Genomic DNA, 26317 nt, shown 5'->3' with positions numbered 1-26317 from the left:
TGCCACCTTAGAGTGATCGATTACTTGCATAAGTTATTAACCATACGGTTTATATTTCAAAATTTGGGGTGTAACACATTTTGCCTCCTCAAAAGTATCTTTTCGAGACCCGTGTAACATTTTGCATTTATTTTATTTTATTTGGAAAAAAAAAAGAGATAGTTTAATTTAAGAGGCTTATGCATTACAATAAAGCAAAATTGTTTTCTAATATATAGATTGTAATCAAAATTATATGAGTGCAAGGACGGATAATTAATTTTTCAAGGGCCAAATAATCATTTTTTTAAAAATATAATAGTTTCTTGTAAAAATAGTACTTGAATAGTGATGAAAAAAAAAAGATTCATATAAAATAATTTGTTTGAAACTTTATTTTCCACATCTTAAATTAACTAAAATTTATAAAATGTACTAAATAATTATAATATACACTATCATATAAAATAATTTGAGTTATAACTTATTTATATACCAAAAATAATAAAAACACGTATTGGTGAATAAAAAAAATACTATAGTTGCTCATATATATATTTGATAATTATATGATTATAATTATTATTTTATCTAATTTTTATCTAAAATATTTGGTTTGTGAATCATATAAACTAAATTTTATTATATAAAACTTTAGTATATACTTTTATTATATTGTTATTTTAATAGTATTTAATACAAGACTAGATATTTAAATCTTAATTTTATTAAAAAAATTATCATTTATGTTTAAAAATATTATCATATTATATATATATATTTTAAATCATAAACAATGTTTTTGTTTAATTTTTCATTTAATATATTTATATAATTTTTTTATATATAATATTATTTATTTATTTGAAATTTATATAACAATAATACAAATTTAATAAAAATAATTTATAAATTCTATAAATATAAATAAACAAACGTGTATTGCTTGTATCTGATACAATATTATCTGTTTATAATGTTTGTTGTTGTTTAATTAAGCTACACTAAGTAATAAAAGAAACCTGTTTTCTTTATAAATATAAATAATAATTTTTTTAATAAAAATTAAGATTATATATGGTATATTATTATAATAATGATATTTTATAATATTTGAATTTATATTAATATAATTATTAAATATCTAGTATTGTATTGCCAGATGTAGAGTGGGTAATGGGGAGACCATTTCTATTAGCCCAGACCCATGGCTTCAGGATAAGGTTAACCCCTAGATCACTACAACTCATCCTGCTTTATTTGGGACAAAAGTCTCCACCTTGATGCATGCCGATAGACTTGAATGGGATGAGGATGTGATAAACGACCTTTTCAATTCTAGAGACGCCGATTGCATTATGAGCATTCCTTTGTGCTCTAATCGGCCTATTGAAAATTGGTATTGGTCGATGGAATCATCTGGGTTTTTTTCTGTGAAAAGTTGTTATAAGGCGCTTCAAGTTCTTAAGCATGGAGAGGCTTCAGATATGGAAATAGTGTTTTGGCTGGGTCTGTGGAAAGTGAAGGTACCCCCCAAGGTTAAGGACCTCGTATGGAGGGCTTCTTCTGGTTGTCTACCTACAAAAACCCAACTCCACTTTAGACATGTGGAAGTGAGTACAATCTGCCCTTTGTGCGAGTTGGATAGGGAGACTATCTCTCATTGTTTGGTGACTTGTAGTCAAGTGTGGCCTTGCTGGGTTCGTCTGGGGCTCAACCTACTGGCTCCAGGCGCTGAATCATTTGGCAGTTGGTTAATGCAGGCTCTAGTTCGGCTAGATGAAGATCAGAAGGCTAAAGTCTTTATGTTGCTTTGGGCTGTGTGGAAGAGGCGTAACGATTGGGTATGGCAGAATAAAAGGGGCTCGTGTTATGGTATTTTGCATCTGGCTGAACATTTGTTGACATCTTGGAAGAAGGCTCAAGACCGTGACATTGCTCCCCTGCCTCATTTCTTGTTGCCTGAAGATGGGCGTGAAAAATGGAGCAAACCTCCGCTGGGATCCCTAAAGATAAATGTTGATGCAGCAAATTTCATTGAGACCTCGAAGTACAGCTTTGCTGGAATTATCAGAGACCACGATGGAGTCCTTTTGGAAGCTTTCTCTGTTTGCAGATCTTGTTATGTGGCTCCGGAGTTGGGAGAGGCGTTGGGGGTGCGCGAGGCTTTGAGCTGGCTAAAGGGAAGGAATTGGATGCAGGCGGTGATTGAAACTGACAGTGTTCTTGTAGTTCAAGCCTTGAGAAGCAACATTACCATGGATTCATATTTTGGGTGTGTTATAGAAGATTGTAAAGTCCTGTGGAAGGACCTCAGTTCTGTTTCAATTTTGTTTGTGAAACGCGCTGCTAATAGGGTAGCCCATGCTTTGGCAAAGGAGTCTTTCTTTGTGGCTGAGCGTAGTTTGATTAAGGAGACTATCTCCTCTTTTGTGTTGGTTGTAATTTTACAAGATTGTTGCTAATAAAGTCCACACTTTTCAAAAAAATATCTAGTATTGTATTAAATATATTATTATAATAATGATATTTTATTATATTTGAATTTATATTAATATAATTATTAAATATCTAGTATTTTATTAAATATATTATTATAATAATGATATTTTATAATATTTAAATTTATATGAATATAATTAATAAATATCTATTTTTAATAATTTTGGAAGATATATTTCGTTAAAATTAACCCAAAAAAAAATTGTTAAAACAAAAAATATTTATTATCTACACACTTTTTATATAAAAGATATATATATATATAGTATACAAAATATCATACAGAACATATTCAAAATTCGAATGTATCTTTCTCTGTATTCCATTATTATCCCTTTTAATTAATTAATATATATATATATATGTATATATTTATGGCTGATTCTCATTCTCATTTTCCAATAGTTGAAATGGGCCAAGATCAATCTATTTGATCAGCCTCTATCCATCTTCTGCTTTACAAGCCCACCAAGCCCAATAATCTTATGATAACACATTGTTGAAACTTATTTTAGATACAATCCACTGCAATTTGTTGTCTTATAAGATATAAAATATGTATAAATAGACACAGAAAGTAAAACTTATGATAAATTTAACATATTTCACTCTATTGTTTTGAAGGTTCTTTCTTTTTTTAGTAATACCACTTTCCAAACCAAATGATTATAATTAGTATATATATATCACAATATACGTTTGCATAATTTTATTTATAAAATTTATTAATTATATAAATTAAATTTGTATTATTGTCACATAAATTTTAAATAAATAAAAAATATTATATATAAAAATTTATTAATTATATTTATTAAGTTTTTTAATTTTCAAATAAATTTTTAATAAATAAATAATACTATATATAAAAAAATGACATAAATATATTAAAAGAAAAATTAAACACAAACATTGTTTATGGTTTTTTAAAAAAATATATATATAATAACATTTTAGATCATAAATTTTACTATTTAATGTATAAAATATTAATGATATTATTCAAATCACACATTTATAATTGGAGAAGAAACTTATTTATTCTTGATAGAAAATAAATATTATTATAATATTTTATGTAGTTACATGTTTTCTTCATAAACATAAATAATTATGATATTTTATAATATTTGAATTTATATTAATATAATTAATAAATATTTAATTTTAAAAGTATATTATGTTAAATATTTAGAATATTCTGTTAAAATTAATAAAACAAACTATTAAAATAAAATTTGTTGCCTTATCTGCATATTTTTTATATAAAACATATATTATTGAATAAGCTGGCTAGAAACTTTAATATTTGTCATGAACTGGTTGCGATTCCATTAATAATTCTCTCATTCTCATATAAATACATATAGGGAATTGTATGTTTTTCTTTTTGGACGTACTCTTATGTGTTTTTATTTTTGGTTCTTAGATTAATTGTAACATAATTTGTTTTTATACGACAGTGCATATTATAGTTAAGTGTATATTATAGTTATCTACAATTATGTAAAAATTCTAGATCATTTAAGAGGTTAAAAATAGAGTTTCAAATAACTTATAAACTAAAACAAACATACATGTACAAAATTCGGATTTCTCAATCTAATAGATACGAATTAGGGATGATTGAATATTGATCACATCGAGAAGAAAATCAAAGCTATATATGGATTTATATATATATAAATATTAAAAAGTAGAAAAATAATTGAGAAAAATTCTTGGGGAATAAGGAACAATATTAGTTGGCAGTAAAGTATGGGGCAAGGCAAAGGCAGATTATTATTACTTAAAAAGCATGCATTATTAATTAATGTGAATTTCTGGTTGGGTACAAGTAAGTGATGATTGGAAAAATTAATTAATACTGGTGACAAATATTATGTATATAATAAAGTACATAATTAATATGTATGTATACATGGAATGGATTGATCGAGTAGTATAAGATACCATATGCCAAAGTAGTGTGTTTGGAAAAGTTGTATAATTCGGTTTTTAAAAGACTTGAAAGTCTAAAAGATAGAGACATAGAATATTTTCCTTTTTTTTCTTCTAATCAAATCATTTATATAAATATATATATGTATTTATTTAGGAAGGTAGCGTACAATATTCATCCTCTTTCCAACAAATAAGTCTCAATTAATATTTCAACTACACCACCAAGTTTGAAATTATGTACGTATATATATAATTTTGAGGAATATTACTAAAGAATGGGGAAAGTGATTAGTGCAATTTAATAATACGAGTTTAATATTAAATTGCACAAATTATTATTTGCTATGTTATGTGGGCAATACTCAGTATTTGAGGTAAGTAAAATTTAGTATAAGAGAAACACTTTGTACATATTAATATAAAATAAAACCAAGGTATATACATAATAAGTGAAAGTTGATTAACTAGTCCTACCAATTACTCACTTAAATTAATTACTAAAATTCAGATTCAACAGAGAAACATATAGTGCAGAAAAATAAAAATGACATAATCATTTTACAAGGCTTAACTATAATTTCTCACAATCTACTTCATTAGATATAGTTCGGTGGTACGAAGCAAATCCACTAACAAATACTCAAAGTTATTACAAGCACTTGACTAGAAAAACAACCAAAAACTCAATTTTGAATTGATTCAAGAACATGTAACCAACTCCCTATTTTTAGTGAAGATCTCCAAGCAACTAGCCTCCCGCTGGTCTAGTGGTTTGCGCGAATCCCTCCACCTGCTGGATCCCTCCAGCTTCACCTCGAGCTCCCCTCAAAATCTGCTTGAACTCCCTTCAAGCTTTGAACCAAAAAACCAAATATAGAGTGGTGAGCTCTCACCAAAACGCTATAGGCAACGAGCAATGAAGCATTGAATGCTTTAGACTTTTTGCAGAGGTTGTTTCTTGAAGAAACCATTTTTTAGCTACTCAGAACGGTATGGTAAACACACACAAAGAGAATATATATATACTAGGGCACAAATATATAAAAAGAGAGCTCGTCAAGGCATGTGCTAAATTAAAATCACGAATATTTTGTATTTTTGATATCTCATTATTCAAAAGTATGTCTTAACATGATATTTAAAATATGAAAAATACGAGATTAATAAAATGAGCTTCCAGTATGTTAACATGCAAATGCATGTCTAAACATGATAAAACAGATGCCTTTACAATAAGTATATAAACTAGGGGTGAATATTTGACCCGCAACCCGAAAACTCGTTTTTTTGGAAAACCTGTCGGATTCGGGTTAAATCTGACCTGAACCCGAAAGGAGTCGGGTCGGGTGTGAAATTTGTTGAAACTGGGTTCATGTTCATACCCGAAACCCAAAAAAATGGTATTTTTGAAAAAATTGTAAAAATTGGTATTTTTGCAAAATTGGGCTTTTCGGCCCAAAACCCAAAAGGCCTAGCCCAACCCGAATCCAACCCAAAAAAATCCGAAACTCGAAAAAATTTGAAAAAATTGGATCGGTTTTGGTACAATTTTTCTCCACCCGAAACCCGCAAAACTCGAACCCGATGAACCCAAAACCTAAAAATCTAACCTGTGTGCACCCCTAAAATAAAGGGGTCTCATTTTTGCTTAGTATTTTGTAAAGATGAAAACATAATTCAGTGCCAAAATAAAATGAAACTTACATAATTAAATCGTTACAATTTATATATATATATATATATATAATTGTTTAACCTTACTAATTAGATAATTATAAAGATACGATATTGGACTTGGACTAGACCAAGCTAGGTGGCTAAGAAAACGTGTAATATATATTGAAAATAAATAAAGAGAAGTGAGAAGTTGGGTTGGGAGAGATTCGTGATGAGTAGAAAGTAGAAAAAGAAGGCACGGAAAGAAAGAGGCATGCAGCTACCCACCACCTCTTAAAGGAAATTTCATGTATTATGCATTGTACTATAACATAATTATTATTTATGCCACTATAATTAGAAATTCCCAAAATATGCAATTTTAGAAAAATTGGACACAAATGCCCCTCCCACATTAACAACCCACCTCTCTCTCAAACTTCTATCAATCCCTTTTTCTACTACAATATCGCACCATCACCACCGCTTCCCCGCGGCGCGAGGGCGGCAGAGCACCATTTCAATGCTGCTACCGCCATTAACATCACTCTCACCATTGATGTTGCCCTCCCACCACTATTGAAGCACCTCTTTGAAGAACTAATCTATTTATATATATATACATATATTAATGATTTAAAAATATCAAATCAAAAACTCAAACTTAGTATTCACTTAAAACAATATATTTTACGGTTTCTAACACATCTATGCATGATTTATTGGTTTTGGTTGCATTTTTTTTCATATCTAAAACTTTGAAAAATCTGTCGAATTTTGAACAAAATAGCAATGATCTGGTGATGTTATAATGATGCTCTAGCGATGCTTTTGTGGTGCACTAGCAATGCTCCACGATGCTCCAATTTTGTCATGAATTTTTAGATAAAGAATGATGCATTATAAATATTTTTACGACGTTTTTCTAGCAATGCTACAGCGATTCTCTCATTTTTTTCACAATTTTGAGGTAAAAAGCATCGTTATAGCATTGTAAAAGCGTCATGGAGCAACACTAGTGTGATGCTATACTATGCAATAGTAATACTCCCATTAAATCATATTTTTGAGGTAAAAGATATTGCTATAGCATCCTAAAGGCAACACACTAGCAATGCTCCATGATGCTTTTACCAAAAAAATTATGAAAAAAAAATATGAGAGCATCGCTGGAGAAGCATTGTGAAAGCATCACTGGTGCATGTTTTAATGTGAAAAAGTCAATTGTGTCCAATATTTACAAAAGAGCATATTTTGGATGTCTAATTATAGTGGCATATATAATAATTATGTTATACTGTGATACATAATATAATACATGAAATGTCCCCTCTTAACTTAACTACTTAACTCACATGCAACTGCATGCCAATATTTGTTATTGAATATTATTGATTAAAGAAAAAGCTAAAAGGAAAAACCTTGACTTTTGGGCTCCTTGTATATAATATCGTATCTTACTTTCTTTCTTTCTTCCACTCTCCACCAAACTTCCCGGGAATCAACTCTGTTTTAGGGGGCCACCATATGTAACCTAGCTCGTGCTGCCTTCCCAACCAACAAATAATATATGTATATATATATATCCAACTCATAACAAAATTGATGTGTAATCTATATATATATATATATATCTATGTATAGTTAGCTTTTGTAACATACAAATACATGTACTAACTATACAGTATTCCACATATACATAAATATATATATATATTTACATGCACATGCATGCGGTGGCCGCCATGCATGCTCTGCATATTCGATTGTGTAGAAGAGATTAGTTGTCCCCAAACTCCAAATAGTACTACTATTAGCTATAGTGGAAACATTTTTTCAACTATAAATATTCTCATCCTTTGCTAGCTTGGAATTTGCATACACTACAAATTAACTAATCATTATATACTAATAACCAAACTCATCGATCATCTTGTACTGAGAATTTTTTTATCAAGCATGAACAAGCAGGCCTCTGAGAAGAGTAGAGCGTTTCTACTAACACAGATGCATTCGATGGCCCAACCAGGCAGTGTTACTGCTAATATTACCACTACCACTACCACCACCAACACCAACACCATGGCCACTGCTGCTGCTGCTGAGATGAGGGGACAATACTCTCCTGCGTATCCGCCGAGGTCTCCTCAGCTGATATCGGGGGAGGAGATGATTCACTTCAGCCACCCCCAGCACCCTCTCTCCTTGCTTAATCTCCCGGACCGCTTCACCTGCGCCTCCTGCAAGGAGCGCGGCGCAGGCAACAGGTACTCTTGCCTGCAATGCAATTTTCAGCTGCATGACTTCTGTGGCTCAGCTTTCCCTTCCCTCAAGTCCCATCACCTCCACTCTCAGCACAAGCTCCTACTCTTTTCCAAACCAGGTAATCTATATATATCGAATACATATTATACTGATTAATGATTATATATACTGGCCAGGCTTGTGCCTTGGATCCTCAATCAAAAAGGTCGTTAATTTTAATTCTTTTATGAAAAGGGTCCTTGAGTATATATATAAGCGATCCATGGATTAGTCTGCATGATCAAATAGTAGTCTTATCATCATGAGTTAATTTTAAGTACGTACGTGTGCAGTGAAAGGTGGTGGAATTGTGCAATCCAAGTGCGATGTGTGCAGCAAGGCAATCCAAGGGTCTGCATACAGATGCAACGCCTGCAGCTTCCAAATGCACCCCTGCTGTGCCAACTTGCCCTTGGAAATGCAGAAGTTCTGGGTTCACTCCCACACTCTCAGGCTTCTTCCACCCAATTATTACGGCAATAATAATAATAATGACACTAACGTGGTGTGCGGTGAGTGCAACCGGAAGAAGTCAGGCAGAGTGTACCATTGCAGCGTCTGCGGTTACCATCTCCACGCCGTCTGCGCCAAGACCTACATCAACGGCCTCCGCGAAAACGGCCACAAAAGCGATGACAAGCCTAACAACATGCTCGGCACAGCCGCTCGAGTGGCTTCTCAGGTGGTCATTGATTTTCTTGGGGGTCTTATAGAGGGCATCGCTGAAGGTGTTGGCCAAGCCATTGTTCAAGATGTTGCCAAAGGCAGGTCCAATACTACTACTACTTCTACTAGTAGTAGTAACGGTGCCAAAGGAAAATCATCTTGGAATAATAATTAATATTTATTATAATAACTCAACCCATCCTTTTTCTATGCATACTGCTATATAAATATATAGAGAGATTTATTAATGATTTGTTAATTAATTAGCTGTTCATATATATAATATATGCATAGCTTTTTTCTCCAAGGACAAAAAATTACTACAATATATTAGTGGAGGATGCCCTGGAGATTATAATATATAAATATGATGTATAGTTTGGATTTGTAAGTTTATTCATATATTTCATATGCATAAATGATATATATGTATTTGAGAAGTAATGTCTATATTTTTACTTTTATTTCTTGTGTGTTGTGTTTCTGTAATTGGCTTGAAACTCTCTTTCCTAAAGTAAATAACAACTAGTCTTTTTTACTTTTGAATATTAAAAAAAAAAAGCCAAACATCTTATTTCTTTTTTACCTTTTTTGTTTAAGAAAAAGGATTAAGGACAGAGTATTATTGGGAATTAATTTTAAGGTGATTTGCCTTTGAGTCAGATTTCTCCATACAGAATCAATAGTTCACTCCCTCGCTACTATCTGTTATGTTTTGTTTGTCTTCAGTATTACTTAAATGAGATCAGTTTAATTAAGCCAAAATTAAAGGAAGGGATATCAATAACTCTAAAAGTAACCAAAATAATGGTGCTGATTGCTTTATTCAACTTTGCAATGAAAAGACAACAAGGCCAAGATCTTGCCAATCAAGTAGTGTGCAACACATAGATATTATAAATTATTACATTTGCACAACTGCACCAAAAAAGTTTGCTATTAGATGAATCAAACAAAGAACTGCACTACAAAATATACTGAAAAAAGTCAAAACTCTGAGGGATTCATAAATGAATCATATGAAAAATTTAATAGCATTATTCCTCATTCATGCAGCCTCTCCATAAACTCATGAATCACCATACAAAATAATCTACCTTGTGCATTGATGCTTCAAAGATTTTAATTTCTAACTGATCAACATAAATTAAAGCAAGATCTGCAACAGTCATAGGCACCAAAATTGAAAGAGATCATATTTTCTTAGTTTCTTTTGTTCCTATAGTTGAATATTAGATGCATTTGTTGCCAGGTAATAAGACATTGTTTGGTAATAAATAAAAAAGTTTACGGAAATCAATAACTGAACAAATTTGGTACCAAATCAAATCATAAAAATTTCTTGATATATTTTTGCAGATTAAAATTAAACTGTGGAAAATATTGTATATCAAATCAATATTTTGATTTATTTTTTTCAATAAACTAAAAGACCAATAATGAACCTGTCCTTTTCTTCTTTTTTTTTTTCCATAATAACTTAGTTAAAAGTTAAACTTTAACATAATTTTGCTTGATTGAGAAATTGGTAGAATTTTTTTGTCAACAAAAAAAAAATTGGTATAAACAGATAATGTTTAATTAATACTATATTTTTACAGTATTTTATAGAAAAAAAATATACAAACAAAGTGTATTTGGAAAAATTATAAATTATTCTGTATTTGGAAAACAAAATGTATTTTATGTTAAAATTATTTTCTAAATAAATTAAGCATTACTTTTTTTTTTGTTTACTAAAAAAAATGATTAGTTCTAAAAAAATGAATCCATTTTTGTTTTTTAATCAGCAAAAATATGTAAAGAAAACTTTATTTAATTTTTTTAGGGATAATGAAATATTTATGATTTGAATTATGCAAATTTTGTGGAGTTGTTGGTTTTCGTGAAAATTTGGGATCCTTGTATTGTATTTGTTAATGTTATCAAACAAATTACAATGCTTTATTATTGTATATATAAGTTAAATGACATGTGTAAAGTCAAACCAATTAGAACATTTCTTTTGTCAAATGCCTAAACTAAAAGGCAGTTTACACATTTATACTTATAAGAATAAATAATAATAATTTTGTTAGAGATAAAATAATATAACTAAAATATATTAATTAGTGTTGTATATAACTGATTTCATTTTATTTAATAAAATATTACACTTCCTTAATTTACTCATAAACTTAACAACTTTCCTAAAATAGCTTAATTAGTCAATTTGTCTATTTATTACTAATTTATTTTATATAAGATTTGACTACTAAAAAATCGTTATTATTATTTGAATAATGAATGTGAAGCTACAACCAACTTGAAGATCATACCAATATTAAAGTGGCATGGATTATTGAGAAAATCAAGTATTTTGAATACCAATTGGTAGTTATTTATTTATTGTTTATGTTATTTTTCTTCTTATGTTTCATCCAAATCTAATACAAAATTTAGACTTTTACCCAACCTCTATATTGGATGTATCTGATTTTAATAAAAATTTTCATTCTATGAATATTATAGCACACTTCTGATTTATATATTTTATTTTTTTAGGTGTTTTATAAAATTTTATTTTATTTATATATTCTATAAAACTTTCATTTTATAGATGTTCTCTTTCATACTTTGACGTTTATTATGGCTAATTTCTTTTAGGACATTCATATTTATTATAGGATATGACATATAATTTATTTGGTATTAATTTTTATATTGCTTGCATATTCAGTTTATATGTAAGAAAACTAAATGTAGCTTTTATTTTATTTGATATTAGCCAAAAGTATATAATTATATAAAAAGATACCATTAAGTATATAATTAAATAAATGATGATTTTCTATGTATAACATAATAATTTAGTGGTAGTTTTTTTTTTAAAACTTTGATGTTGATAATGTTATTTTCATGGATATTAAAAAGTGTTTTTTTAATTATTTATATCATCAATGTTATGCTTTTATTGTATGTAAGACACGAAGGGTATTAAAAATAAGAAAAGAAAAAGAAGTATTTATAAAAAAAAAATTATTGATGGACACGAATTAGTATTTTTCTATTTGTTAAATTAATCACTTTTATACTATATATGAATGGATATTTTTTTTTTTTTATGTAATATACCCATAAGTATGTATTTATATATAAAGTTTGGAAAAAGTATTCAAATTAGTAAACAAATACATTTAGCATAATTATATTTGACATAAAATGAATTTCAATTAATTGGGATTGCCATATGAGATAAGAGTATCAATTAACTACCCATAAGTAATTAAGTAATAAAGTGATTCGGTAATAAAAAGGCCAAGAAAATAAGGAAATAAAATAATGTATCAAAATGGCAACTAACATACACCATATTAAATTAAAAAATAAGAGGTACAATAAAATAAAATGATAAATAAATTTGGAATATATACTATTTAGTATTTAGGTTAATTAATATTATAATATAAGTATATTAAAATATGCATAACAAATTAGTAATTAATTACAATAGTGAAATGTGTGTGAGTCGATTTTGTTTGCAAATCTTGTTTAAAGCTAAAGGATTTTGCTGGAAATTTCAATGTTTCGAGGGAGCGAATCGTGAACGATGACTATATGGGTTAATTTAATTCTCTCTCTGTAAATTAGGGTTTGGTTTGTTTGTTCTTTTTCTTTTTTTTTTGGACGATGCCGATGGCAATGATGGTCAATAATTCGAGCTATGGCTGCAAATTACCAAGGGAGATAATTGAAGAGATAGTGTTAAGATTAGATGCAAAATCTGTGACACGGTTCAAGTGCGTCTCCAAATCTTGGTTGTCCAGAATAAGCGACCCAAGTTTCATGAGTTGCCACCACAAACGACAGGTACCTCGTACACTCCTAGGCCTGCAATTTCTTGACGATGTTTTGGGTATTAACGAAGATTGTGGAATGTTATGCTCATTCCGTAGCTCGGAAAACTTCCATGAGATTTCGTCTAAGGTATTCCCCATTTACAAGTTGAGGAGGGAGAATATGGCAATGGCCTTTGTGGGTAGTCATTATGGTGTGATTTGTTGGGTAGACAAAATTCATAATTGTGTTTATCTTTGGAACCCAACAATCGAAAAGCATAAGAAACTCCCTCCATCCCCATATACTCCATCTGAACCTGGTAGTTTTTCTCCACTACTTACTCTGTATGGCTTTGGGTACGAACCATTGACCAATGATTTCAAAGTGGTGGCTGCGTGTGGAGGTAAAGATACAGAAACACGCAAGTGTAGTAACTTCTTTCAAACATGTGAGCAAGTTTCACTGTATAGTTTGAACAGCAATTCATGGAAAACTATGGTCATGCCTGACCTGTTTTCTTCAGATCAAGATTATGATTCTACCATGCTGCGTATCTTTCCGATCAATGGTACGGCTTCCGTTGTTGTTAGCGGCTCTATTCATTGGCCAATCACTATTGTACGTCCACAACTTAGACAAGAAAATTTGGTTAAGGTGTATTCTGATGGGGTAGTTGCTTTTGATCTAAGTAGCGAGCAATTTAAGCTCATTAATCCCCCTTCGTCTTTAAACAATGAAGTCTTTTACGTTAGAAGTATTTATAACTTGTGTGGCTGCCTATCTCTGCTCACTTCACCATCATATTTGTTATCATGTATTGAGATATGGGTCATGAAGAAATATGGTGTCTCAAATTCTTGGACCAAACATATTTCTTTGGACTTGGTTGACCGATCTTTGCCATCCTCTCCTAGAAATACATTCCAGCCATTAGGTGTATTACATAATGGTAACCTCTTACTCGAATCAAGATATCGTGGTACTCTGGCCTTTTATGATCCCAGGAGTGATAGTGGAAGGCTCCAAAATGTATGTCCATGGGAGCAGGTTTTCTACTTTGCTACTTATGCTGAGAGTATCTTCCTAAGTTAAACAAATGAGGCACAAGTTTTTGTCTTTACTTCTTCAAAGTATGGTTCTTGGCTGATTGATTCGATCTCTTCCTCTTAATTTTAGTAGTGTTATTTTGGTGTTCTGGTACTTTGTATTTTTGGAATATTTATTAGTTTATTCGGGTTTCCATTTAGAATTTTATTACTGGTTCGTTAAAATGATTTCATGCTTATTATTCTGTTTTTTGTTTTGTTTTGTCGGTATGCATACTTTATATCTACTTACAAGTTGAATATATTATGATATGATATAATTGAACAACCACATATCAAACAAGATATAATATCCAAGGTACTTTGATTGGCTCATTCATTAATCCTGAGTAGAAAACAAAATGAAAATTTGAATCTATGCTATAAAGAGAGTACGAGTAAAAAACATCTAATTCTGCTAGTATTATTCCATTATACTATTCTATGGTAATACAAATTCACCATGACACAAAGCAGTATACTTAATAATATGAATTTATCAACATTTTTCGAGTAAAAGCAGTTATCATAGCCTATAAAAGAAAAAAGTACAATAATTAAAATTTCATGGGATAAAGGAGAAGATAAAGAGTTAAGAAAATTACAAAATGGAAAGACAAATAAGAAAATGGTTTTGCAAGTTCAGTCACAGAGCCTTGGTGTTCAAGAGACTAATCCATTTTTTTTTATCATTGAATTGATGAATTATAAGACCTTATTCCTTTTCCAACCAAATCCAAGGCCTGGGTTCCCACTAATGACACAATGTTCAATAAATAATGCCTCAATAGAGGTTCATAGGTAATATATGGATAGATATAGTTCAAATCTGCATTAGTTCTGCAAAGACTTTCATGGCTGATTCTGCCAAACCCAATAAAACATTTATGTTTTTCCTCTTTTTCCCATGAGAGAGGAACAAAATACGAAAGGCTCTCCCCAACCGAAATCAGTGGTGTAAGACCAAGTTGTGATCAAAAGAGTTGCAGCAAGAGAAGGCCTGGCTCTTGTCATTTCAAAGTAATCAATAGCAGAGCTCTTGTAAGTACTGTCATTAACCATATTAACTGCTTTCTGAACTTGGTCAACTGCGATAGACAGTGGATTCTCCAATAGATCACCTGCTCTACAAAATGAATTAGTTAGCACAATTGCACTGCCAAAGGATGCCACATCTGCACTTGCCTTCAAGCAGAAAGCATTTGTTTATTTGACATCGAATCTCCTTTTGGAATTGGTGACTCAAATTTAGACCAGCCAATAACAGCAAACAGGAGCTTTGTGTTCTGATCAGGTTGTATCTTTAGCGACTCAGTTCTCGCTCTCCATACAAAGGCTGAGAGTGATTCAGATGTTGTGCACTTGTCTTGAACGTCATCTTCTCTGGCTTTTTTCTGAAGTTGTTCAAGTTTTCAGGATTAAAACAGGACCTATAAAGCATTTCTTGCTCACAGAGCTTGCTGGTTTCTGAGATATCTTGAAACTCGCTGAATTCATCATGAGAATACTCTCTTTTTGGAGGGTTACTTGCTTTAAGTATGCTTCTATCTAGAATTGGAGAGAGACATTTAAGGGTAAGCCTCTTGCAATCTCACCCCAAGAGTTCACAAATTCCATAGCTCCAGTCCCATCAAACATACAATGGTTCATGCATATAGCCCAAGTACAAAGCCTCCTCGTCTGAACTTAGTCACGTGTAGTTTAACCATAACATCATTGTAAAAAAGAAAGATAAACTTAAGAAGTGAACTCTGTTATAACTAAACTCATTCCACAAATAAGAAGAAACTTTTTTGTTCTAATACTTGAACTTCATAGCTGGAACACTGTTAATCAATCCTTGTCATTCATTTTCATAAAAAATGAATCATGAAAAAGCTCAAATCAAATCAAATCACATATGTTATCTTATTTGAATTCTAGTTAATGAAACTTCAAATACTCAAATCTACAAGTAAAACTAATGAAAACCTTCAAGTTATGCAAACCCTGAGCAACTAGAGGAGGAATCTCAAGTATGTTTTTGGCATTGGGAATCTCATAAAACAACTTTCAGGATCAGTCTTTGTTATGTCACCAATCTCTTCAATAGAACAGTTAGCTTCAGCCTAAAAAAAACAGCACCTTCCCCAGTACAATTCACTTATCATTTTCCCTGCTGAACTAATAGTTAACCTTCCAGCTAGAACTAAAACCTTTGACAAGGCCTTCTTGATAACTTCCACAGCTTCCTCATGGCCTTTCGAATCCGATTTGAAGCAGTAGATAGTGCGAAAAATCACGGTTGTATTCTAGTCAAGGGTGGAGAGGAAGCGGAGACCCTTCTCTGTCTCCTCTGCAGGTGCAACCAAAGTTGGCTCTTCTAGATTAACACAAAGCTCAAAGGTCTTGTCACTAACTTGAATTTAATAAGTATGAAAACTCAGAATGCATATGCATTATGCTAATGAAACTTTCTCAAGGTATGCATACTTGAACTGAAGGGAGTATTTTGATCAGAGACTAACAATAATTGGTATCTGTGTATTACATTATTGAATGTGGGGCTGGAATTATATAGGGAGAACTAGATAGAAAACTTGACCATTTTCTTGTATTGGTTACAATAAAATTTAAAACCATAAGGGTACAGATGCTCAGTCCTAATTGGAGATATTAGATAAATCAATAATGAAATCCCTTCATATTAGAAAAGGACTCAAGCATAGAGTGCGTGAAAATGACAGAATTTGGATTTTAATTATTTGTTGGTTTTTCCTTTTTGTCTGGTTTTGAACAATGGTCTTCTCTGTCAGGTTATGTCTAAGCTCATATGGACTGTGGTAGGCAACTGGTCAACGAACCAATACCTCAACATATAGCAAGATCTGCAACAATCATAGACCACCGAAGAAAGACATTAGCTGGAAGAAAATAAAAAGGCACCAAAATTCAAATAGCTCTTATTTTCTTAGTTTCTTTTGTTCCTAGTTGCTCAGAGTGTCATCATCTTCTCAATGACAGAAGTATGTTGTCATTTATGATATAGTATGTTATATTTTAAGAAAGCTAACTATGATCTAAACAAATATTGGTTCTATCATGTAAAAACTGGCAGCCAAATATGTCACTCTGAACCAAATTTGGCATCCAAATATGTAAAAACTGGCATCCAAATTTGGTTCCTGTCAACAAATTTGTTAATTTTTTTTAATACGGAACCAAATATGGGTTCTACCACATACATATACATACGAAAAGAGAAAAAGCATGTCAAAACAAGGCATCCAAAATAACATATTTGCACACATTATATTATCCTGCAATTGTGGTTTAGAACTTGAAGTGCATATAGTTCATGAGCTTCAACATAATTAATACCCACATACCATAATCCAATTCTTTTCTCTAAAAGTAAAAAACTCAGTAAAGATTTCTACTTATCACAATCACATATCACCCAGAAATGCATTTCCAATAAATAAACAAGCTTTCAAATCGAAAAATACCCAAATATATATATATATATATTTTATAGAAGATGAAGAAGAAATGACCTTTAAATAGAAACAAAAGAATCAAACTTCCGTTTTCTCGCAAAACCAAACATGGGTTTATTTTGACTGAAAAGTAAACCACGTCCAACCTCCCTAATTTTGTAGTGTCATTTGATTTTTTTTTTTTTTTTGACAAAGTGTCATTTGATTATTTTATTGTATTTAACTTTTAATAAAAATAAAGAAAGAAAATTAAAAATAATATTAAAAAAAGAGTCTTTTTTTTTTTTAATATCAGTAAAGAAGTCTTAAAGTCAAACACCTGGCTTCTAACGGAAATAAAATGTAAATCTATAAAAGATTTGTTTTACAAAACAAGAAAACACAACGTTCTTTTCTCCTAACGTCTTCTTTTCTCCCCAAACACAACTTCTTCTTCTCCCAACTCAATCTCTTAAAGTCAAACTCCTGGCTTCTAACGGAAATAAAATGCAAACCGATAAAAGATTTGTTTTACAAAACAAGAAAACACAACGCTCTTTTCTCCTAACGTCTTCTTTTCTCCCCAAACACAACTTCTTCTTCTCCCAACTCAATCTCTTAAAGTCAAACTCCTGGCTTCTAACGGAAATAAAATGCAAACCTATATAAGATTTGTTTTACAAAACAAGAAAACACAACGTTCTTTTCTCCTAACGTCTTCTTTTCTCCCCAAACACAACTTCTTCTTCTCCCCACTCAATCTCTTAAAGTCAAACTCCTGGCTTCTAACGGAAATAAAATGCAAACCTATAAAAGATTGTTTTGATCTTTGGGATTCCTGGGAATAGGAATCGATACCTATTCTTGTATTTAGTGTAATTACTTATGTATTTCCTATATATACCTCTAGTCCTAGGTTGTACAATATATCAGTGAATAAAATATACAGTAAGAAACAACTTTTTCCTCACCATTTCATCATGGTATCAGAGCTGTAAGGCTCAATTCTGTCCCCCTCTCAGTTTTCCTCCATTTTTTCCGACGGTCGTCCCTCCTTCCAGTTGCAAACCAGTCCGGCGACACTCCAGGCCTCCGGCGAAGTCATTTGGCACCTGCTCCAGCGCTCAACCTCCAGTCGCTCCTCTCCGGCGTCATCTCCAGCGTCTCGGCCAGTCCATTCCGGCGGCAGTCCAGTCCGGCGACGCTACAGTCGGACCCCTGTAGCCCTCAGCAGCTCTCGGCTCCACTCTCGGCACAGAAGCTCTCGGCCCCGTAGCCCTCCAGTAGTCTCTCTCAGTGATGTCGAACAGTGAGGAGGTTACTTCTCAAAATATTGGGCCTCACTCAACCCAGCCCAATGAAGGTAACCCTAACCCCAACTCAGCCCACACTCAGCCAAGTCAGCCCATTGGGTCTATGGGCTCTCTTTATAACCTTGATAGTGGTTCACTTAATATTACAGCCCATAAACTTGATGGCAAAAATTATTTACAATGGGCCCAATCTATCAAACTTGTTATTTGTGGTCGTGGTAAATTAGGATACATTACTGGTGATCTCCATGCACCTCTTTTCAATGATCCTACATACAAGGTATGGCAAGCTGAAAATTCTATTGTACTTGCATGGTTAATTAATTCAATGGACTCAAAAATTAGCCGCAGATATCTATTCTATAAGACTGCTAAGGAGGTGTGGGACGCTGCCCGGAAAATGTATTCTGACCTTGGTAACGCCTCTCAGATTTTCGAAATCCGTACTAAGCTTAAAGAAATCAAGCAAGGTAATCAAACTGTTACCCAATATTTTTCCGACTTACAAGACTTGTGGCAGGAACTCGATTTGTATCTGGATACCACACCACTATGTGCTAACTGCACTACAATCCAGCGGAAGCAGTTAGAGAAAGAACGAGTCTTTGAATTTCTTACGGGGTTAAACAGTAATCTTGATGAAGTTAGAGGTCGTCTGGTAGGTCGTGCCCCATTTCCTGACACTGAAGAAGCCTTCTCTGAGGTTAGACGTGAAGAAGCACGTCGTCGTGTCATGCTCACTACTCCTGACCTGCAGCCCATTGAAAGCTCAGCTCTCGTTTCAAAATCTGGGCCTCCACCACATGGCAGATCCACTCCCGACCCTCGACCTAATCGTAAGGGTGATCGACCTTGGTGTGATCACTGCCAACGTCACGGTCATACTCGATCTACTTGTTGGGTTATTCATGGTAAACCACCCAATTGGACCCCTCACCGCCAAAATGAAAGAAAGGCCTATCAAACTCAAACTGAGAGTACCAATGATCAGAATAGTGCTGGTACCCCTTCATTCAGTAAGGAACAACTTGCCCACCTATACACTCTTTTGAGTCAATCATCCATAAAACCCAGTTCCGGTCCTGAGACTCATAGTGCATCTGTTGCACACTCTGGTAATTTTTCTTCCACCTTCAACACACCATGGATCATCGATTCGGGTGCCACTGATCACATGACAGGTTTACCACATTTGTTTGATACTTATTCTCCATGTTCCACTAAATCTAGTGTCACAATTGCAAACGGCACCCATTCTCCTATTGTTGGAATAGGCACTATTAAATTATCTGCTGACCTCATTCTTAAATCAGTACTTTATGTTCCTTCTTTGAAATGCAATTTAATCTTTGTCCAAAAATTAACCAGTGATAATCATTGCTTCGCTAAATTCATGTCAAATTCTTGTCAATTTCAGGATCTATCATCGGGGAGGATGATTGGCAGTGCTAGGGTTCATAATGGACTTTATTTCTTTGAAGGACAACATCCAGTTAACGAGCTCTCTTCTCTACTACGCTTGGGTTCAAGTTCTATTTCTAATTCTTGTTCAAGTTCATCGTTTGTTTCAAACTCTGTTTCAAAAACAATTATGTTATGGCATTGTCGACTTGGGCATCCAAGTTTTTTATATTTAAAACAATTATTCCCATCGTTTTTTGTAAATAAGAATATTACTGATTTTCATTGTGATATTTGTCAATTTTCCAAGCACACACGAATTTCGTTCCCTCACAAAATATATACACCTTCAAACCCATTCTCTCTAATTCATAGTGACATATGGGGACCTTCCAAGGTCAATACTTCTCATGGTAAGCGATGGTTTATCTCTTTCATTGATGATCACACACGTCTCACTTGGGTCTATCTTCTTAAAAGTAAGTCTGAAACATGCCAAATTTTTCAGAACTTTCATCAAATGATCCAAACACAGTACCAAACATCTATAAGAATACTCCGTACCGACAATGGTACTGAATATTTCAATACCACTCTTGGTCCCTATCTTCTCAAAAATGGGATTGTCCATCAAAGCTCGTGTGTTGATACTCCGCAACAGAATGGAGTTGCTGAACGCAAAAATCGCCATCTCTTAGAAGTAGCTCGTGCTCTTATGTTCACTATGCATGTCCCTAAACATCTTTGGGGCGATGCTATCCTTACTGCTGCTTATCTCATTAATCGCCTCCCTAGTCGGCCCCTTCAGTTCAAAACACCATATTATGTTCTTCAATCTCTACATCCTCACATCTCTACAAATACTCTGCCTGTGAAAGTATTTGGTTGCACTGTTTTTGTGCATGTTCACTCCCACCATCGGAGTAAATTTGATCCTAGAGCCATTAAGACTGTGTTTTTGGGTTACTCTCCTACCCAAAAAGGTTATCGGTGTTATTTTCCCATCACCAAAAAAACATTCATCTCATGTGACGTCACATTTTTCGAGGATACTCCTTACTTCACTCCCACATCGCTTCAGGGGGAGTCCAACCATCACCAGCAAGAAGCTCAGTGGTCGTGGGGGTTAGAATTACCCTTAACAACTATTTTTCCATTTACCTCTTCCACTCCACTTTCTTCTGAACTAGATATCCAGACTCTCCCTCCTGAACAAGAAAATCCACCAACCTCTCCTAAAAACACTGAACCAGAAGAACATCCTCAAGACCAAAACGTACAGAAAGAGATTCGGGTGTATTCCATGAGAAATAAACAAGTTATGAATCCTCAGCACAGTCAAACGCCCAATCCGGTGATGGAACCGCTTCCCTCAAAAGATCCAGGTATTCTCCAATCTAACAAACAGTCAGATCTAGATATTCCTATTGCATTAAGGAAAGGAACCAGATCATGTACCCAACACCCCATTTCAAAGTTCATTTCTTATTCAAAATTGTCATCTCCATTTAAAGCTTTCACCTCGAATCTATCAAATATTGTGATTCCCAGGAATATCGAAGAAGCTCTTGATTCTCCTCAGTGGAAAGCAACAGTGCTTGAAGAAATAAGAGCACTTAAACATAATGGAACGTGGAAATTAGTAGAGTTACCACCAGACAAGAAGGTAATAGGGTGCAAACGGGTGTTCACCGTCAAATTCAATGCAAATGGATCTATTGAGAGGTACAAAGCTCGGTTAGTTGCCAAGGGGTTTACTCAAACTTATGGAATTGACTACACGGAAACATTCGCTCCAGTTGCCAAACTCAACACTATCAGAGTTCTTCTCTCACTAGCGGTTAACATGGATTGGGAATTACATCAGCTTGATGTAAAGAATGCGTTCTTGAATGGGGAACTTGAAGAAGAAGTGTATATGAGTCAGCCTCCGGGATTTGAAGAATCTCTCAAGACAACCATAGTTTGCAAACTGAACAAATCTCTCTACGACTTGAAACAATCTCCCCGAATATGGTTCAATCGTTTCCTGAAAGTTGTCAAAGGGCTTGGTTACATACAAGGCCAGACTGATCACACTCTCTTTGTCAAACACTTAGGAAGTGGAAAAATTGCGGTACTAATCGTATATGTTGATGACATAATTATCACTGGTAATCACATTGAGGAGATAGACTCAATCAAAGAAATGTTGGCAAAGGAGTTCGAAGTCAAAGATCTCGGTGCTCTCAAATATTTTCTGGGTATGGAATTTGCTAGAAGTAAAAAAGGTATTTCCGTGTCACAGAGAAAATACACTCTAGATCTTCTAAAGGAGACAGGAATGCTCGGAAGCAGACCCAGCAAAACTCCAATTGAGCTCGGAGACAAAAAGAAAATGTTTGAAGGAAGTCCAGTTGACAAGGGGAAGTACCAACAGCTCGTAGGAAAACTCATCTACCTCTCACATACTAGACCCGACATTGCTTTTGCAGTGAGTCTAGTCAGTCAATACATGCATGATCCGTGTCAAGGACATCTCAATGCAGTGTATCGAATTCTGAGATATCTCAAGCAAACTCCAGGAAAGGGTCTTTTTTTCAGGAAGACAACTGAGAGAAAAGTTGAAGTATTCACAGATGCAGACTGGGCTGGTTCAATTGATGATAGAAAGTCGACATCTGGATATTGCACAATGGTATGGGGGAATGTAACCACATGGCGAAGTAAAAAGCAAACTGTGGTTGCAAGAAGCAGTACAGAAGCAGAGTATAGAGCCATGGCTCATGGAGTGTGTGAAGCTATATGGATCAAACGTCTACTAGAAGAATTGAAGATTAAATATGAAGCCCCTATTCAGCTTTATTGTGATAACCAATCTACTATCAGCATTGCACATAACCCTATACATCATGACAGAACCAAACACGTGGAATTTGACCATCACTTCATCAAAGAAAAAATTGACAGAGGAGTTATCAGCATTAGATATGTGCATACTAATCAACAGCTTGCTGATATTCTCACAAAGGGACTATCTGAACAAACATTTGATTTTCTTGTAAACAAGCTTGGACTCATCAATATCTATAGTCCAGCTTGAGGGGGAGTGTTGACAGTTAGAAGAAAATAGGTTTTTAATGTTTTGATCTTTGGGATTCCTGGGAATAGGAATCGATACCTATTCTTGTATTTAATGTAATTACTTATGTATTTCCTATATATACCTCTAGTCCTAGGTTGTACAATATATCAGTGAATAAAATATATAGTAAGAAACAGTTTTTTCCTCACCATTTCATCACACAACTTCTTCTTCTCCCAACTCAATCTCTTAAAGTCAAACTCCTGGCTTCTAACGGAAATAAAATGCAAACCTATAAAATATTTGTTTTACAAAACAAGAAAACACAATGTTCTTTTCTCCTAATGTCTTCTTTTCTCCCCAAACACAACTTCTTCTTCTCCCAACTCAATCTCTTAAAGTCAAACTCCTGGCTTCTAACGGAAATAAAATGCAAACCTATAAAAGATTTGTTTTACAAAACAAGAAAACACAATGCTCTTTTCTCCTAACGTCTTCTTTTCTCCCCAAACACAACTTCTTCTTCTCCAAACTCAATCTCTTAAAGTCAAACTCTTGGCTTCTAACGGAAATAAAATGCAAACCTATAAAAGATTTGTTTTAAAAAATAAGAAAACACAACGTTCTTTTCTCCTAGCGTCTTCTTTTCTCCCCAAACACAACTTCTTCTTCTCCCAACTCAATCTCTTAAAGTCAAACTCCTGGCTTCTAACGGAAATAAAATGCAAACCTATAAAAGATTTGTTTTACAAAACAAGAAAACGCAACGTTCTTTTCTCCTAACGTCTTCTTTTCTCCCCAAACACAACTTCTTCTTCTCCCAACTCAATCTCTTAAAGTCAAACTCCTGGCTTCTAACGGAAATAAAATGCAAACCTATAAAAGATTTGTTTTACAAAACAAGAAAACACAACGTTCTTTTCTCCTAACGTCTTATTTTCTCCCCAAACACAACTTCTTCTTCTCCCAACTCAATCTCTTAAAGTCAAACTCCTGGCTTCTAACGGAAATAAAATGCAAACCTACAAAAGATTTGTTTTACAAAACAAGAAAACACAACATTCTTTTCTCCTAACGTCTACTTTTCTCCCCAAACACAACTTCTTCTTCTCCCAACTCAATCTCTTAAAGTCAAACTCCTGGCTTCTAACGGAAATAAAATGCAAACCTATAAAAGATTTGTTTTACAAAACAAGAAAACACAACGTTCTTTTCTCCTAACGTCTTTTTTTCTCCCCAAACACAACTTCTTCTTCTCCCAACTCAATCTCTTAAAGTCAAACTCCTGGCTTCTAATGGAATTAAAATGCAAACCTACAAAAGATTTGTTTTACAAAACAAGAAAACACAACGTTATTTTCTCCTAACGTCTTCTTTTCTCCCCAAACACAACTTCTTCTTCTCCCAACTCAATCTCTTAAAGTCAAACTCCTGGCTTCTAACGGAAATAAAATGCAAACCGATAAAAGATTTGTTTTACAAAACAAGAAAACACAACGTTCTTTTCTTCTAACGTCTTCATTTCTCCCCAAACACAACTTCTTCTTCTCCCAACTCAATCTCTTAAAGTCAAACTCCTCGCTTCTAACGGAATTAAAATGCAAACCTACAAAAGATTTGTTTTACAAAACAAGAAAACACAACAATCTTTTCTCCTAACGTCTTCTTTTCTCCCCAAACACAACTTCTTTTTCTCCCAACTCAATCTCCGTCGACGGCCACTCTCCTCCGTACCTCTCCTCTTCCTTTGTGCATCTTCCTCGTCCTCTGTTTCTTCACATATAGTATTTTTAATTTTTTTGATTATTTTTTTTAATACATTAGTCTTTTTAAATTTCCTAGTCTAATAGTGATGATGTCTTTTTATAAAAAAAAAACTTCTTAGCCATGGCTCGACTAGTTACTCTGTGTATGAACATTCTTATCATCATTCTTTCAAAAGTGCCACTGATAAGGGATCTGATTAGATGGAGAACCGTCAATCAAGAGTGGAATGAAGCACCCCGGCAATGTAGATTTGTTAACATGCACTCAGATAATCAAGAAGCCAAATTTCTTATCCAATTCAATTCTTCCGAAAGGACATTTGGCATTTCTTCTCGAACGTTTGAAGTCCATTCAAGATATTCATTTCGAGACACAGTTGGGTTTGGGTGCTGTATGGGAAATAAGTATTATGGTGGGAGTTGCTCGATTGCAGGTAGCTATAATGGTATTTTGTGTGTGCGTGGCACTCTTATGGATGGCTCAGATAATGATGAACATGTTTATCTATGGAATCCTTCTATAAAGAAGTTGAGAGAGCTTCCCCAACCACCACTGCACACCCCATTCCAATTTCACATGGGATTTGGAAGCTGCCATAACAATAAGAACTACAAAATTGTCCGACTATCAAAAAGTACTAATGACACTCCGAATCATCACATCTTAATCTGTACCGAAGTGTTCCGATTCTATGAAAATAAATGGATAGTTTCTATGGACCAATTTACTGTTGAGCGGCCACAAATAATTTTTGATAGAAATGGGGGATTCCAGTGTGACAAGCATCCCGTTTTTTGCCATAACAACTTCAATTGGATAGTGGATTTCCCACTTCGGGTCATCCAAAAGCAACTCTCCCCACAGAGTCAACACATTCCATTATCACATTTCATATTGAGAATGAAGAATTGAATTTCCTGTGCCCACCACAGCCTCTATTGACCGATGCAATTCTGGCAGTGATAGATAAACAATTATCTATCCTTACTTATTGTTGTGAACGCAGGCAATGTAGATTTGTTAACATGCATTCAGATAATCAAGAAGCAAAATTTCTTCTCCAATTCAATCCTTGCGAAAGGACTATTGTCATTTTTCTCGAACCTTTGAAGCCCATTCAACATATTCATTTCGAGACACAGTTGGGTCTGGGTACTCGATGGGCAATAAGTATTATGGTGGGTGGGAGTTGCTCGATTGCAGGTAGCTATCATGGTATTTTGTGTGTGTGTGGCACTCTTATGGATGGCTCGGATAATGATGAACATGTTTATCTATGGAATCCTTCTATAAACAAGTTGAGAGAGCTTCCCCAACCACCACTGCACACCCCATTCCGATTTCACATGGGATTTGGAA

At 33.6% G+C, this 26317-nt stretch overlaps 3 protein-coding genes and 1 pseudogene across 3 annotated transcripts; 3 read left to right on the top strand and 1 right to left on the bottom strand.

Moving 5' to 3' along the window:
* The first annotated feature begins 7955 nt into the window (after nucleotides 1-7955).
* Nucleotides 7956-9471, top strand: LOC133803944 (uncharacterized). Its single transcript, XM_062242091.1, has 2 exons — nucleotides 7956-8464; nucleotides 8679-9471. The coding sequence occupies exons 1-2, from the start codon at nucleotides 8041-8043 to the stop codon at nucleotides 9224-9226; spliced, it is 972 nt and encodes a 323-aa protein (XP_062098075.1). The 5' UTR covers nucleotides 7956-8040; the 3' UTR covers nucleotides 9227-9471.
* A 3093-nt stretch (nucleotides 9472-12564) lies between these two features.
* LOC133803263 (F-box/kelch-repeat protein At3g23880-like) lies at nucleotides 12565-14160 on the top strand. Its single transcript, XM_062241234.1, has one exon. The coding sequence runs from the start codon at nucleotides 12721-12723 to the stop codon at nucleotides 13960-13962; it is 1242 nt and encodes a 413-aa protein (XP_062097218.1). The 5' UTR covers nucleotides 12565-12720; the 3' UTR covers nucleotides 13963-14160.
* A 618-nt stretch (nucleotides 14161-14778) lies between these two features.
* Nucleotides 14779-16360, bottom strand: LOC133804761 (omega-hydroxypalmitate O-feruloyl transferase-like; annotated as a pseudogene).
* An 8718-nt stretch (nucleotides 16361-25078) lies between these two features.
* On the top strand, nucleotides 25079-25870 carry LOC133806495 (uncharacterized). The gene has a single exon (XM_062244588.1). It carries the CDS (start codon nucleotides 25079-25081, stop codon nucleotides 25868-25870), a length of 792 nt encoding a protein of 263 aa, XP_062100572.1.
* The last annotated feature ends 447 nt before the right edge of the window (nucleotides 25871-26317 follow it).

The sequence above is a fragment of the Humulus lupulus genome, chromosome X (genome assembly GCF_963169125.1).
Source record: "Humulus lupulus chromosome X, drHumLupu1.1, whole genome shotgun sequence".
Lineage (NCBI taxonomy): Eukaryota > Viridiplantae > Streptophyta > Magnoliopsida > Rosales > Cannabaceae > Humulus > Humulus lupulus.
The sequence above is the reverse complement of the archived record's forward strand: the minus strand, read 5'-3'. Positions and strand labels throughout refer to the sequence as shown.